The 13,282-nt window shown below is 57.3% G+C and overlaps 2 protein-coding genes across 8 annotated transcripts; both read left to right on the top strand.

Annotated features, from left to right (window-relative positions):
* The first annotated feature begins 867 nt into the window (after positions 1-867).
* UXT (ubiquitously expressed prefoldin like chaperone) lies at positions 868-5,354 on the top strand. 4 transcript variants are annotated; one of them, XM_090061122.1, is made up of 6 exons: positions 868-1,403; positions 1,667-1,844; positions 2,046-2,163; positions 2,453-2,517; positions 4,858-4,921; positions 5,075-5,354. In XM_090061122.1, the coding sequence occupies exons 2-6, from the start codon at positions 1,777-1,779 to the stop codon at positions 5,138-5,140; spliced, it is 381 nt and encodes a 126-aa protein (XP_089917248.1). In that variant the 5' UTR covers positions 868-1,403; positions 1,667-1,776; the 3' UTR covers positions 5,141-5,354. The 4 variants fall into 4 exon arrangements, with proteins under 4 accessions (XP_089917248.1, XP_089917246.1, XP_089917247.1 ...); XM_090061120.1 differs by lacking the exon at positions 868-1,403 and adding an exon at positions 2,590-2,697 and having other exon boundaries at positions 1,632-1,844; XM_090061121.1 differs by lacking the exon at positions 868-1,403 and adding an exon at positions 2,590-2,697 and having other exon boundaries at positions 2,046-2,127.
* Positions 5,355-5,771: 417 nt separating this feature from the next.
* ELK1 (ETS transcription factor ELK1) lies at positions 5,772-13,282 on the top strand. Of its 4 annotated transcripts, none has more exons than XM_090060949.1 (6): positions 5,772-6,168; positions 6,729-6,937; positions 7,247-7,621; positions 7,959-8,309; positions 8,815-8,916; positions 9,184-13,282. In XM_090060949.1, the coding sequence occupies exons 2-6, from the start codon at positions 6,890-6,892 to the stop codon at positions 9,280-9,282; spliced, it is 975 nt and encodes a 324-aa protein (XP_089917075.1). In that variant the 5' UTR covers positions 5,772-6,168; positions 6,729-6,889; the 3' UTR covers positions 9,283-13,282. The 4 variants fall into 4 exon arrangements, with proteins under 4 accessions (XP_089917075.1, XP_089917074.1, XP_089917076.1 ...); XM_090060948.1 differs by having other exon boundaries at positions 5,772-6,439; positions 6,770-6,937; XM_090060950.1 differs by having other exon boundaries at positions 5,772-6,439; positions 7,484-7,621.

The raw sequence follows: 13,282 nt of genomic DNA, 5'->3' as shown, positions 1-13,282 counted from the left end.
CCTAGCACCTGTCCATTCCTTAAAAACTTTGTCCCCGCCCTGTCTCTATGGTTCTGGAGCGCAGCTTGTCTGTGCAGCCTTGGGGCTTGTCCCTGCCTCCATCAATGGGCTTTGGGGTGGGAAAGGGTAAAGCTCTGCCCCAGGAACCTAGGGAACCCAAACCTGCCACTACCCCCAGCTCAGCCAGGTTCTCAAGGTTGCCCCCTCAGGCCTTCCCTGATCAGCCCACTCAAGGCAGTGACTCCCTCTACCTTCTTGGCCAGAATCGCTGCAGGCCGCACCCAAGATGATATCATTGCCACACCCATCTTGGCAGCGTGGAAGACGGCGGCTGTTTCGGGGCGCTACCCAAGGTGGAGGTTCCCCTAAGGACACAGCTTGCCACAACGAAGATGGCGTGTGCATGCTGAAGGGCGGGGGAGGATCGCATCCAATATGGCATTCCAAGATTGTGGTTGGTTGTAGTCCCCAAACATCTGGGGTGGTCAAAATGCGGCCCGGGGGCTGGATGAGGCCCGCCAGGCCATTCCAACTGGCCCGTGGGGCCCCTACAAGTTTTAGAAAAGTAATATTCATCTGTCCTGAACTGCCTGTCATGGAGCCCTCGATGGCTTGCCACAACTCTGTAAGCCACCCTCCGCCCGAAATAACTGCCCGCCCCGGAACAACATGGCCACTTTCTCTTTTTCTCTCTCCCTCCTTCCCTTTCCCTTCCCTCCCCTGAAAGCCGACATGGTGACAGCCCAACGCCACACCCAGCACGGCGGCGCCCTCTCAAATATTACTTTTGTTTCCGGCATGCCCCAGCGGAGGCGGAAGTACACCCATTACGGATCGGAAGTGTGGCAGAGATGCTTCCTGTTCCCGGCTGGGCGGGGGCACTTTAGTAATTATCAACTTTTTCTCATCACAGGCGCGCTCTCGGTCCCTCTTCCTTGACCTCGTGCTGGCCCTGCAAACCCGGGCGCCGAGGGCTGCGCCGTGGCGGATCTATGATACCTGCCTGTTCTTTGGCTGTTCCACCCCAGAGCTGGCTACATATGAGCTCTCACTAGACAACCTTGTACTCGGCCGCCACCGGCTCTGCCACCCCAGCGGTGCCTGCATCTCAGTCCCCCACCTCCCATCTGGTGCTGTACCGGCCTCTTCTTACTCTTCCCGCTCCAGAGTTGGTGCTTTGGGGTCCTTTCCAGGCAGCCTTGTACTTTGCAGCTCTGTATGACTCCTCCCCAAAGTTAGTTGCATCTCGGTCGTGCTCATAGACCGTTATACTCCGCCGTTCCCTAGCTGCCCGCCTGCAGAGCTGGCTGCGACTTGGCCAACTGGGAGGGGCCTGGCTGGGTCGGGCAAGGTCTCGGTCTGCTCACACCCAAATTGCCCGTGACTAGAAGACGGAGACCGAGGTGAGGACCCCCAAAGGTCTGGGGGTCAGATCTGGGGACCCCCTTGTTGATTCACAAGTGCGGGCCTGCTGGGCGGGGACTGGTCTAAGTTCCTGGGGAAAGGGAGAGTGCCAGGCCCCACCCCTCAGTCTCCCTCAGTCCTATCGGTACAGTCTGGGGGAGGGAGGGAGGGAATAATCGCTTCTTGGCAGGATGTGACGTTGGAGGGTACCTGAGGGAAGGTTCCCCCAAACCGGAAGTACCCTCCTTTTAATTTCTGGTAGCAGCCCGGAACTGGACAGACGTGTCCTTCCTGTGCCGGAAGGGCTGCTCTGAGGGGAAGGGGGGTGTGGCTTGGTGGTGACCTTTGATCCCGGGCGATCCTCGAGGAGCTATGGCGCCAGCGGAGAAAGTGCAGCGCTACGAGGCCTTCGTGAGCGACGTCCTGCAGCGAGACCTGCAGTGAGCGCTGGCCGCTTCCCCCGGTGCCCCTCACTCCCGACCCTCAGCCCCTATCCCTCCCCCCGTGCCCGCGCTCGCTCCCGACCCACAGCCCCCATCCCCTCCCCCCCGGTGCCCCTCACTCACTCCTGGCCTGCAGCCCCCACCCCCTGTGCCCCTCACTCCTGACCTGCAGCCATCCTCATTGCCTTGTCTCCCCAGGCACATCCTGAGGCACCGTGATGCAGTGTTCGAACAATTGGCGCAGCTGCTGCAGCTCCGCAATGTCCTCGAGCGGCTCCAGGTTGAGGGGAGAGCCCAGGCATCTGGGGCTCATGGGGTGGGGCATGAGGCAGAACCCATGTGTCTGGGTGCCATGGGGTGGGGTGTAGACAGAGAATCCAGGCCTCTGGGAGCTGGGAGGAGGGGAGGGAGAGAAATTGGGCATCTGGGAGCTGTGGGGGGGGGGGGGCTCTGGGAGAGCCTAGGAGTCTGCAGGGCAGGGCAGGGCAGGGCAGGGGAGTGTGGGAAAACCCAGGCATCTGGGAGCTGGACCTCCTCCATCCTTGGGGGAGGGGACTGCAGGGTCCCCAAGAGGTCCTGGTCCCGCTGATCCCTCCTCCCTGCAGGATTTATCAGGCCCTCTCCAGACGCAGGTCGACCTGGGCTGCAACTTCTACGTCAGCGCTGAGGTGTGAGTGTCTTCCTTCCCCCTGCCCCCTCAGCATCCTCTGAACTCTGACCCCTGCCCTTTGCTTCCCCCTAGGCCAGACCCATCACGGGTGTGTGTGGCCCTGGGTTATGGGTTCTTCGCGGAGCTGACACTGCCTGAGGCTCTGCATTTCATCCACCGCCGCAGCCTCCTGCTCAGCCAGTGAGTGCCTTCCCGGCTGCCCCAGAACTGGACACCCCCACACCAAGGGGCCCCCATAGGCTGCATTCTTCTCAGTTTGTGCCCAGCTACTCTGTCCCAGAGCAGAGCGCATCGTGGCACCAGCAAGCCCCCTTTGTGCTATGTTATGCTTGGCCAGTTTTCAGCCCTTTTACCCCAGAGCTGAGTGCAGCAGGGCACTAGCAAGTCCCCCCCACCCTCCAGCTGGGTTCTGCCCAGCAGGTGCCTGGCTGTTCCATTCCAGACCTGGGCCCATCACTGCACCAGGGAGTCTCCTCTATGCTGTTATACTTGGCCAGTGACCAGCTGTTCCATCCCAGTGCTGGGCACATCATGGCACTGGTAAGGCCCCTGTGTGTTGTGTTTATACTGGGCTGGTGCCTAGCCACTCTGCCCTAGAGCTAACTGGAGCTTAGCATCAGCAAGCCTCAGAGTTGTATTTAGTGTGCTCCATCCCAGAGCTGGCTGTGTCCTGTCCCCAGGGAGCCGTTTCTGTGTGCTGTTATGCTCAGCCAGTCTCTAGCACTCTTCCAAAGACCTGGCTGCATGTCGCCAGTGAGTCACCTCTGTGCTGTTGCACACGGCTGTTCCACGGTGGAGTTGGCTGCATCGTGCCACTGATAATCCCATGTCCCCCCACCATCTTCACAGAGTTATACAAAGCAGTGTGTTCTACCCCAGAGCTGGTCACAGTGCCACCCTGAGGAGCTTTTTCCCTGGGCTGTTATACTTGGCTGGTCCCCATCTGCTGTATTCCAGAGCTGGGCGCATCTCAGTAGACATGCTGTCTGCCTGCAAGGTTATATTCAGGCAGTTCCACCTTGGAGCTGGTTACATTCTGATGCCACCAAGCCTACTTGCCCCCTGCCCACCCATGGTGTGTTTATACTGAGCTGGTACCCAGCTGCAGCATTTTAGAGCTGGCTGTGTTATAGCACTAAGACCCTCTTTCAAGGGTTCTACTCACCCATATGTTTTGCTCCAGGGCTAGCTGTAGTGGGGCACTGACAAGCCCCCTCATGCTGTATTATACTTGACCAGCACCCAGTCTTTCTATCCCAGAGCTGGTTGCAACATGGCACCAGCAACTGCCCCCTGCAGTGTTATGCTTGGCTAGTATGTTGTGTCCCAGAGCTGGCTGCAGGACCACACTGGGAAGCCCAGTCCCTGGGCTGATACTCAGCTGGTCCCTAGTGCTCTCCTACATCGTTGGCTGCATCAAGGCACCAAAAGCCAACTTTCCCCTGTAGTGTTATACTCAGTCCATCCTCATCCATTCCACCCCAGAACTGACTGCATGATGGCCCTGTTAAGCCCTATCCCTAGGTTGTTATAGGTGGCCAGTGCCCAGCTTCCACACCACAGAGTTGGCTGCAGTGTGGCACCAGCAGGCCTCCCCCGCCACCCCATCAGGTTATATTTAGCCAGAATGTGTCACACCAGAGCTGGTTGCATCCTGGGCCCAGGGAGCCCTGTTCCTGGGCTGTTCTATCCTAGAACTGGTTGCATTTTATGGCAGTGACAAACCCACTCCCTCAGGGTTATACACAACCAGTCCATGTCTTTTCCACCCCAGAACTAGCTGCATTGTGGCATCAGGGACACCCCCCTTCTCCCCTGTAGTGTTATACTTGGTCCACTTTCATCTGGTTCCCCACCCCAGAGCTGGCTGCATCTAGGTCTGAGAGGTGTTACACTTGGCTGTTTTCCAGTCATTCTACCCCAAAGCCAGCTGCATTATGGGAGCAACAAGGCAACACCCCCTCCCCTCACACTGTTACACTCAGGTAGTTCCTATCTGTTACACCTCAGGAGCTGGCCACACAGTGTTACACTCAGCTGTTCTCAGCCACTGCTGCCTCAGAGCTTTCTGCATCTCAGGGCCCTGTGATCACTGGCCCCTTTGAGGTGTTTTACTTGGCCATTTCCACCTCAGAGCTGGGTGTGTTGCGGTGCTAGCTGCCCCCCTCCTGGGGTATTAGACTTGAGTTGTCCAAGTCAACCCCACCAAGAGCTAGCTGTATCCCAGTGCTAGCTGCCCCCCTCCCCCTGGGCTGTTATATTCATCTGTCCTCAGCTGCTACCCTCCAGAGCTGTGCACATCCCTGATCCCATGACAGGCACTCTCTCTCTCCCCACCAGGCTCAGTGAGACCCTGACCAAGGACAGCGCAAAGATCAAAGCCAACATCCGCCTAGTGCTGGAAGTGAGATCAATCAGATGCCTGGGTTCTCTGGGAGGGGACTGCAGCCTGGGGGCCTGAGGCCAGAGCGGGTGCAGCTGGTAGCAGGAGGCCATTTGAAGGGAGGTTGGCACCCAGACACCTGGTTCCCTGCCTGATGACTTCTTTCCTGCCCAGGGTCTGCGGGAGCTACAGGGGCTCAAGGACCTGCCTGAGGAGCCACAGGGAGATGTCCTGCTCTAGCTCCCCCTCTGCCCACATGGATGGGGTGCCAGATGCCTGGGTTTTCTTGAAGCAGGGTGGGGGGGCTGGGAAAGAGGGGGCTGGGAGCCCAGATGTCTGGGTGCTCTCCCTGCTCTGGCTAGGATGGGGGTTGCAACCCGTATGCCTAGGTTTTTTGTCCGGGCTGGAAGTTGGTCGCCTCTCCACCCAACTGTGAATAAAGTCATTGCTGTCAGCCCTGTGTCAGTCCCTGTGGGGCTGGGAGCCCGGACTCCTGGGTTCGGTGGGAGCGGAGTGGAGGCGGGGCTAGGCTCCTGGGTTCTCTCTAGACGTGAAGGTGAGGGATGTCCTGTGAGCCCGGCCGCCTAGGTTCCCCGGGGGGAGAGTGTGTTAAGATGTGGGGGGTGGGGGAGAACTTGCAGGCCGTGCCCTGTGACGCACAGCCCCGCCCCCACCCTAGCTGTTTCCAGCGGGGCGGGGCGGGGCGCGGCTGCTGCGTTCTCTCGTCCCGTCCCCGGGGGAGGAGTCAGGCCTTCGGGCCCCGCCCCTTCCCCACGTGACCATCATCATCGCCGCGTCGCCCCCGGAGCTGCCAATGGGAGTAGTGCGGGGTTGGGGGGGGTGGAGCGTGCGGGGGGGTGGGGGGGTCTGGGGACACCAGTAGGACCAGTGGCCGGCTGCTAGTGAGACCGGCAAGGGCCTGGATATACCAGTGAGACCAGCAACCAGCTACTATTGGGACTAGTAAGGACGTGGGAAGACCAGTGATACCAGTACCTGGGTGCTACAGGAACCAGTAAGGGGTTGGGAAGAGCAATGGGACCAGCAGCCAACTGCTTCTGGGGCCAGTAAGACCCTGGAAATACCAATGAGACCCATAAGAAGAAGATACTGGGACCAATAAGAGGCCTGTGAAGACCAGGAAGGCCAGTAGCCATCAGCTACTGAGAGAACTAAAAGGCCTGGGAAGACCAATGAGACCAGCAACTGACAAATACTGGGACCAGTGACCAGAAGATACCAAGACCAGTAGGAGCCTGGGGATACCAGTAAGACCCATAATCAGCAGCTACTGGAAGTAGTGAGGCCTGGAAATACCAGTGAGACCAGTTACCAGGTGCTACTGGGACCAGTGACCAGAAGATATTGGGTCCAGTAAGGGGCCTGGGAGAGCTGCTGGGACCTGTGACCTACTCCCGCTCAGCCCCCAGCCCTCCCAGTCTCCACCTGGCGCTGGGACCAGTCTGGGGCTGCGGGTCTGGTGGGGGGGGCCCATGGAGACACCTGCACCCGGCACGGAGCCCCCCATTCTGCCAGCAGGTGAGGGGCTGCAGGTTGGGAGCGGTATTGCAGGGTGATGTGGGGCTGCAGGTCAGGAGTGAGGGGCACTGTGGGTTTACAGGAGGAGCTATGAGTTGGGACTGAGGGGCACCACAGGACTGGGAGGGCTGCAGGTCAGGTATTAGGGACATTGTGGGGAGATGGGGAGGTTGTGGGTCAGGAAGGAGGGACATTGTGGGGTGATAGGAGAGGATTGTGGATTGGGAGTGTGGGGCCTGGGGGGCTGTACTGACCCCACCGTATTCGCCCCTCCCCCCCCCCCCCCGAGGCTCGGACCCATCAGTGCCACTGTGGCAGTTCCTGCTGCAGCTGCTGGGCCAGCGTGGTGCTGGGCATCTCATTGCCTGGACATCGCCGGATGGGGAGTTCAAGCTACTGGACGCCGAGGAGGTCGCCCGACTCTGGGGGCAGCGCAAGAACAAGCCCAACATGAATTACGACAAGCTCAGCCGTGCCCTGCGCTACTACTACGACAAGGTGGGACCCAGGTGTCCAGGACAGGCCACCCCAAACCCCAAATTGTTGGGAGATCCAGGCATCTGAGCAAGGCCTCACCACCACCCCCATCCCTTCAAAGTTGCTGTGGGACCCTGGTGTCTGGGCCAGGCAGGGCCTCCCCCCAACATACTGCCCTGAGACCCAGGAGTACAGACAGGGTCTCTTCCCGCCCTGTGGGACCCAGGCATCTGGGCTCCAGCCCTGTGGTGGGAGCCCAGGTGTCCAGGTCCCAGTCCCATGGTGGGAGTGCAGGCATCCAGGTGCTGATCCCTCCCCGTGCTCCCCCAGAACATCATCCGGAAGGTCAGCGGCCAGAAGTTCGTCTACAAGTTCGTCTCATTCCCAGAACTGGAGGGAGGTGGGGCCGAGGAGGGGGCAGGGCTACGGAGGGTGGAGCTGGAGGCCCGGGGGGTGGGGTCAGGGGAGGTGTCGCCCCCTGGCTCCACCCCCGGTCCCACCCCACTGCCTCGCAGCAGCCGCAACGAGTACATGCGCTCAGGGCTGTACTCAACCTTCACACTCCAGTCGCTGCAGGCCCCACCCCTGCTCCGTGGCCCTGCCCGACTTGGCCCCACACCCACCTCGGCACCACCCCCACCTGCCTGTCTGGCCCCTGGTGAAGAGGAACCCGACGCAGCAGTCACTGAGACCCTGGAACTGCAGGTAAGGTTGGGATAGGGGGACAACCCTATGGTTTGCAGGCCCTGACCCTGCAATGGGAATACAGGGTTCCAGGCCCTGACCACATGGTGGGATCCCGGTTTATGGGCTCAGCTTCTGGTGGGAACCCAGGTGTCCCAGCCCTGATTTTATGATGGGAACCCAGGTGTTGTCTCTCAGTCTGTTGTGGGAATCCAGGTATCCAGGGTCAGCCTGACATGGGAACTCAGTTGTCTGGGCCCAGCCCTGGATGGGAATCTGAGCATCTGATCATGGCCTGCGGTAGGAACCCAGGAGTCTAAGGCCCTCCTGAGCTGGCTGCATCCCACTCTCCCCACAGGTGGTCGTGGCCCCATCCCCAGCCCTAGAGAGCCCCCTGGAGGAGCCACTGCAACTGGGGCAGGTGGAGCCCAAGCTCGAGGGGGCAGAGCCTGTCCTGGCTCTGCTGGACCACACGGCCCCCCCAGAGCTGCTGGAGCCCCTTGGGCAAGGACGGGAGGAGCCTGAGGAGGCCTCACCCCCTGAACCTGACCCTGTGTCCGCCCCTGCTGAGGGACAGCCCCCCAAGGGCCGGAAGCCACGGGACCTGGAGCTGCCAGGGCAGGACAAGGGGGGCAGTGGGGCTCTGCTGGCACCTGGGGGGGCTGGCCCTGCCCTCACTCCCAGCCCTGCTCTCTCTGGACATACCTTGGTGAGCCAGGGAGTGAATGGAGCCTGACCAGAGAGGGGGTGGGGCCAAATACAGGAAGGAGAAGATTGGGGGCCAGGCCCTGCATGTCATGGATGGGGCCAAATAGCAGTGGACTGAGCCAGAGAGGGGAGGCTGAGGTTGGACTGCCAGGATGGGCAGAGCTAGGAAGGGGTGGGTGGAGCCTAATGGATTCAGGGTGAGATTGGGGTGGGGCCACAGAGGGACAGGCAGGGCCAGAAGAAGTGGGTGGCATCAAGGAGGGGAGAATGGCGCCAGAAATAGGGGTGTGGCCTGAAGATAAGGGTAGAGCCAGAGAGGAGCTGGGTGTGGCAGTGACAGGTTAGAGGGAGCCATGGAAATCACAGGGTGGGGCTCTGGCTCGCATGGGGAGGGCCTTTGTGGGTCGGAGGGGCAGGGCTAGTGTAGGGCTGGGGTCTGATGGGTAGGGCTGGAAGCCAGGGTATGAGGCTGAGCTGGGCAGAGCCTGACCCGTCTCCCCCTGCAGACCCCGGTGTTGCTGACCCCAAGCTCCCTGCCTCCGACCATCCACTTCTGGAGCACCCTGAGCCCCATCGCGCCACGGAGCCCGGCCAGGCTGAGCTTCCAGGTGGGCTGCGGGTCGGGAGTGAGGGGCACCAGGGGAAATGGTAGGGCTATGGGTCAAGGGTGGTGAGTGGCACCACTGGGGGGATGGTGTGGGGTGCAGGTCAGGAATGAAGGGTGCCATGGGGCTATGGGGAAACTGCGTTTGGAGTGAGGGGCACTGTGGGGGGGATGGGATGGGGTGCAAGTCAGGAGTGAGGGGCACCACAGAGGTATGGTGGGGCTGTGGGTCGGGAGTGAGGGCCATCGGCTGAACCCGTCCCCTCAACAGTTCCCAACCAGTGCAGGGGCTTCGGCACCCACCCCGTCCCTCAGCGTGGATGGCCTCTCCACTCCTGTCGTTCTCTCGCCGGGGCCTCAGAAGCCGTGACACCGACATCCATCTACATATCCATCCGCCAGATCTGCTTCCTCAAGGCGCTCCACTCCTGCCTCAGGGTCCACCCCTTCTGTTTTTGGGGGAGCCTCTGGGACTCCCCCGTTTGGGAGAAGGGGTCTGTTTTTCACAGTGATGGGAGATGTCCTCCCCCTTGATGGCCTCTTAGGGGGCCCCTGGGTGTTTACATGTGGGGAGGGAGCTGGTTTCAGGGGCTCTCCTAGCCCTGTCCCCTGCAATTACCTGGCTACCAGGCAGCCATCTTTGTTTTTGAGGGTGCCGGGTCTACCGATGGCGACCTTCTTTGTTTGGACATGGCCAAGGTGGTAGCCATCTTGGTTCAAACCAGACTGAAGCTGCCATCTTGGTTCAGAAATAGTCAGAGTGGTGGCCATTTTGGTTTGGCCAAGGCTGATGCAGCCATCATGGTTTGGACATGGCTAGGGTGGCCCTTCTGACTTGATGAAAGCCAAAGTATCAGCTATCTTTTTTTTAGCTCAATATTTGAGGGTAGGGGGAGGATTTTAGGGGGGCATTGACCATCTTGATCATGACGGGATTCGACTGGTCAGCCATCTTGGTTTTGGTTCAGCAGGGGTTGGGGTTGGAGGGGATGGAATCACAGCCATATTTGTTCAGCCAGGGTCAAGGGGAGAGGGGGATTGTTGGCCATGTTGTTGGCCGAAATTTTCGGGCTGGCCAGTTGTCAGCCACTTTGGTTTGGGCTGGTATTGGTGGCAGCCATGTTGGTCATGGTTCAACACTGCAGTTGCCATATTTGTTTTGGCTGACATTGCTATTGGCTATGATTTTTGGTTTCAGGAAGAGATCAGCCATATTTATTTTGGCTTTGAAGGGTATTGGCTTTGTTTGCTTTGGGTGGTGGCCTCAGCCATGTTTTTTTGGCTTGAGGGATGGTGTTGGCCATGTTTGTTTTGGCTTTCTAAGGTGTTGGCCATGTTTGTTTTAGCTTGCGGGGGGTGGGGGTGTAGCATCAGCCATATTTGTTTTGGCTGGGGAAGATGTTGGCTATGTTTATGGTCAGCATTGACATCAGCCATATTTATTATGGCTGGCCATTGTGTGGCAGCCATGTTTTTTTTATGTGTGTCTGGGGAGAGAGACCTGTTGGCCATGTTTGTTTTGGCTGGGTCAGATGTGCAGCAGCATGTCAGCCATATTTGTTTTGGCTTTGGAGGAGGCATCAGCCATGTTTGTTTTGGCTAAGGCCAGGTTGATCATGTTTTGTTTTGGCTTCAGGAGGGAGTGTCAGTCATATTTGTTTTGGCTGGCATCGCTATCAACTGTGTTTATTTTGGGTGGGCAGGTCATGGGCAACCCTTGACTGGGGAGGCAACATAGCATTAGCATCAGCCGTGTTGGGGGCAAGAGCGCCTGCCATGTTTCTTTGTGCCCCTGTCCATTGCTGTGTTTACAGCAGATGGAGACATCTAAACCTCCCTATTTTGTCCCTTGATTTCCTTCCTGGTGGGTCAGAAATTGTCAGGGTGGAAGTCCCACCTCCCCTTACTTTTTTTATTCCTGGAAGTCACCATGGAAACTTTCTGTTCCCTGCTTGTCGCTATAGAAACCATGGAGGAGAAAGCCCCCACCCCTTTTTATTGCAAGGGGGCCTCTGTGCCAGTGGTTTTGTTGATTTATTTCTTGACAATCAGTTGTTACCATGGAGATAGCCCATCAGGAAATCCTGTCCCCTCCACCCCCATCTCTTGCCTCCTGGCACCTTTTAGAGCTTGGGTCCCTGTTACTGACTTCCTGTCTGTTACTGGAGAAACAGCTGAGGCAGAAGTCCTGCCTTTCAAGAACTCTCGTGCTTCCCACTTGCTTCATTGCTGTGGTAATGGCAAAAGAGGAAGTCTTGCTTTGTTTCCCCCACATTGTCCCCTGCCTGCGGTTTGGGGCAATGCTTTCTGTCGCCACAGAAATGGCAAACGAGGAAGTTCTGCCCTCACAAAAGAGGAAGTTTTACCTTTTCTCCTTCCCCTTTACAGCCTTCCCCCGTGATTGCCCTGAGACTGCAAGATTTATAATACATGAGGATTAGTGGGGCAGAATTTGCCTTGGCTGACTCTTTTACAGCTCTTGGGTAGATGTCATTCAGGCTTTTCTTTTCCCCCGGCAGACATGCTGAGGCTTTCTCCACAGCTCCCACCAGACCAGGAGCTCCTTCAGCCTCTCCTCAATGGAGGGGGATGTGGCTAACCAAAGCATCAGCCTTTTTCCAGCCTCCCTGGGAATCACTTTCACCACCTTCACATGGCTCTTGGGATGTCTTTTGGTCCCCACTACTAGTCCTCAGGCTCCTCGCTGCGTGCCTCAGCCTGCCAGCTGTGAATCTGCCTCCAATGCCTTTAGCTTCCCTTTTCAATATGCTATGTTTTCTCATTTTGAAGAGAAACTTCCCGCTATCTCTTCTTTTCTCACTCCAAGTTGCTTGATCTTTTTTCCCTTTCACTTTGAAGACATCTGGGCCCTTTATAGGGGCTTTAACTTCAATCTCTTTTGCTTTCTCTCGAGGTCAGTAATCCCAGCATTTCTTCTTTCTGGTCTTCCCTCTTTCTTCTGTCCCACTACTTTTTATTTTCCATTTTAAGGTGGAAAATCTCCTTCCTTTGAAAGCCTCCATCCCCTCCTGGCACCGTGGACCTGCCGGCTTCAGGACCCCATGCCTGTCTTGGGTAGAGTGGAGAGGTTATAATCTGTGTTCTCAGCCCAGAAGCACCCAGAGCTGCACATGTCTTGCTCTGTCACCCTTTTGCGGTCTCCTTTCTGTGCTGGACATGTCCTGGGAACGGGCTGGAAACCCTTTATTTATTGCTGCCTGTTCCCAGGGTCCTTTTTATTGTGGGGTGGGGGTCCTTGAAGACCCAGCCCCTTAGACAGCTGCTGGCTGCCTGATTTTTTTGGGCTTTTATATGATATCCATCTATTTTTTAACAAGGGGAGTAGAGCTTATCCCAGATTAACCCAGCCACTGACTGGGGGTGTCTTACCCCAGGGTAAGATGGGGGGAGCAGAGAAGGGTATTTTTCAGTCATAAGAAACTTTGCACTGCCCCATGGGGGCTTTGTTTCTTCTTTTCTGATGCATCAAGCACTTTGTGGGGGGGGGGGCACATGTGTGCCCAGGAGTCACAAGGAGAAATGGAGGGGTGGGTTGGGGAAGTTGCATGCGTGGTTCTGGGCTGAGACAGGCCAGGGCATGTGCCATGGGCAAGGCGTGTGAGGAGAGCTTTCCCCCTGCATGGGAACTATGTGTCAGCTGTGGACAGGGCATGGTAAAGTGCATCTGACCCATGGGTGATGGACATGTAAGCTGAAGCGGGGTAAGGGGGACTGCATGGCCCACCTGTGTGAGGTGCAGGTAAGAGCCGTGTAGCAATCATGGACATGATATGTGTGAGTAAACTACATTTAAGCCTACCATGAGGCAGCCTGCATTGTCAACTGGGAGGAAAACATGAGGTAGACATGTGAGGGGTAAGGAAAATGTGAAGTGGGGGTATCACATGTGAGTCATATATAAATTGTGAGCACAGTGCATGTGAATCATGGGTAAAACACACAAACTGTGTTGTAAAACACATATGATCTGTGTATACACTATGGGAAAAATGCATATCAATTGGGAAGCATGTCAAACACATGTGAGGGATGGGTGAGGCACACACCTGAGCTGTGTGTCAACTGTGGACATGAAGCTTGAGTAAGAGGTGTAAATTGTGTGTGAGCCGTGAGGACATGTATACATGTGAGCCATGTATAAACTGTGGGTTAAACCTATGTCTATTGTGGGTTTAACACGTAAGCCATGGTTAAACCATGGGGAATGTGTGTGATTTGTGAGGGAAATGTATCAGACACGTGTGAGCTGTGTATAACGAATGGGTTCAAGACCTATGAGTTGTGGTTAAAAACCATGTCAGTTGTGGGTATAACATGGAAGCCATGAATAAACCATGGGTTAACGTGTG

Source organism: Crocodylus siamensis, chromosome 8 (genome assembly GCF_052110815.1).
Source record: "Crocodylus siamensis isolate JL-2025a chromosome 8, ASM5211081v1, whole genome shotgun sequence".
Lineage (NCBI taxonomy): Eukaryota > Metazoa > Chordata > Crocodylia > Crocodylidae > Crocodylus > Crocodylus siamensis.
The sequence above is the reverse complement of the archived record's forward strand: the minus strand, read 5'-3'. Positions and strand labels throughout refer to the sequence as shown.

Bases quoted from the DNA above. Each gene is read 5' to 3' on its own strand.
- ELK1 (XM_090060947.1), top strand. From the start codon at position 6,394: ATGGAGACACCTGCACCCGGCACGGAGCCCCCCATTCTGCCAGCAG. The intron at 6,440-6,728 runs GTGAGGGGCTGC...CCCCCCCCCGAG, and splicing joins GCCCCCCATTCTGCCAGCAG to GCTCGGACCCATCAGTGCCA. The intron at 6,938-7,246 runs GTGGGACCCAGG...GTGCTCCCCCAG, and splicing joins TGCGCTACTACTACGACAAG to AACATCATCCGGAAGGTCAG.
- UXT (XM_090061120.1), top strand. From the start codon at position 1,777: ATGGCGCCAGCGGAGAAAGTGCAGCGCTACGAGGCCTTCGTGAGCGAC. The intron at 1,845-2,045 runs GTGAGCGCTGGC...TTGTCTCCCCAG, and splicing joins GTCCTGCAGCGAGACCTGCA to GCACATCCTGAGGCACCGTG. The intron at 4,922-5,074 runs GTGAGATCAATC...TTTCCTGCCCAG, and splicing joins ACATCCGCCTAGTGCTGGAA to GGTCTGCGGGAGCTACAGGG.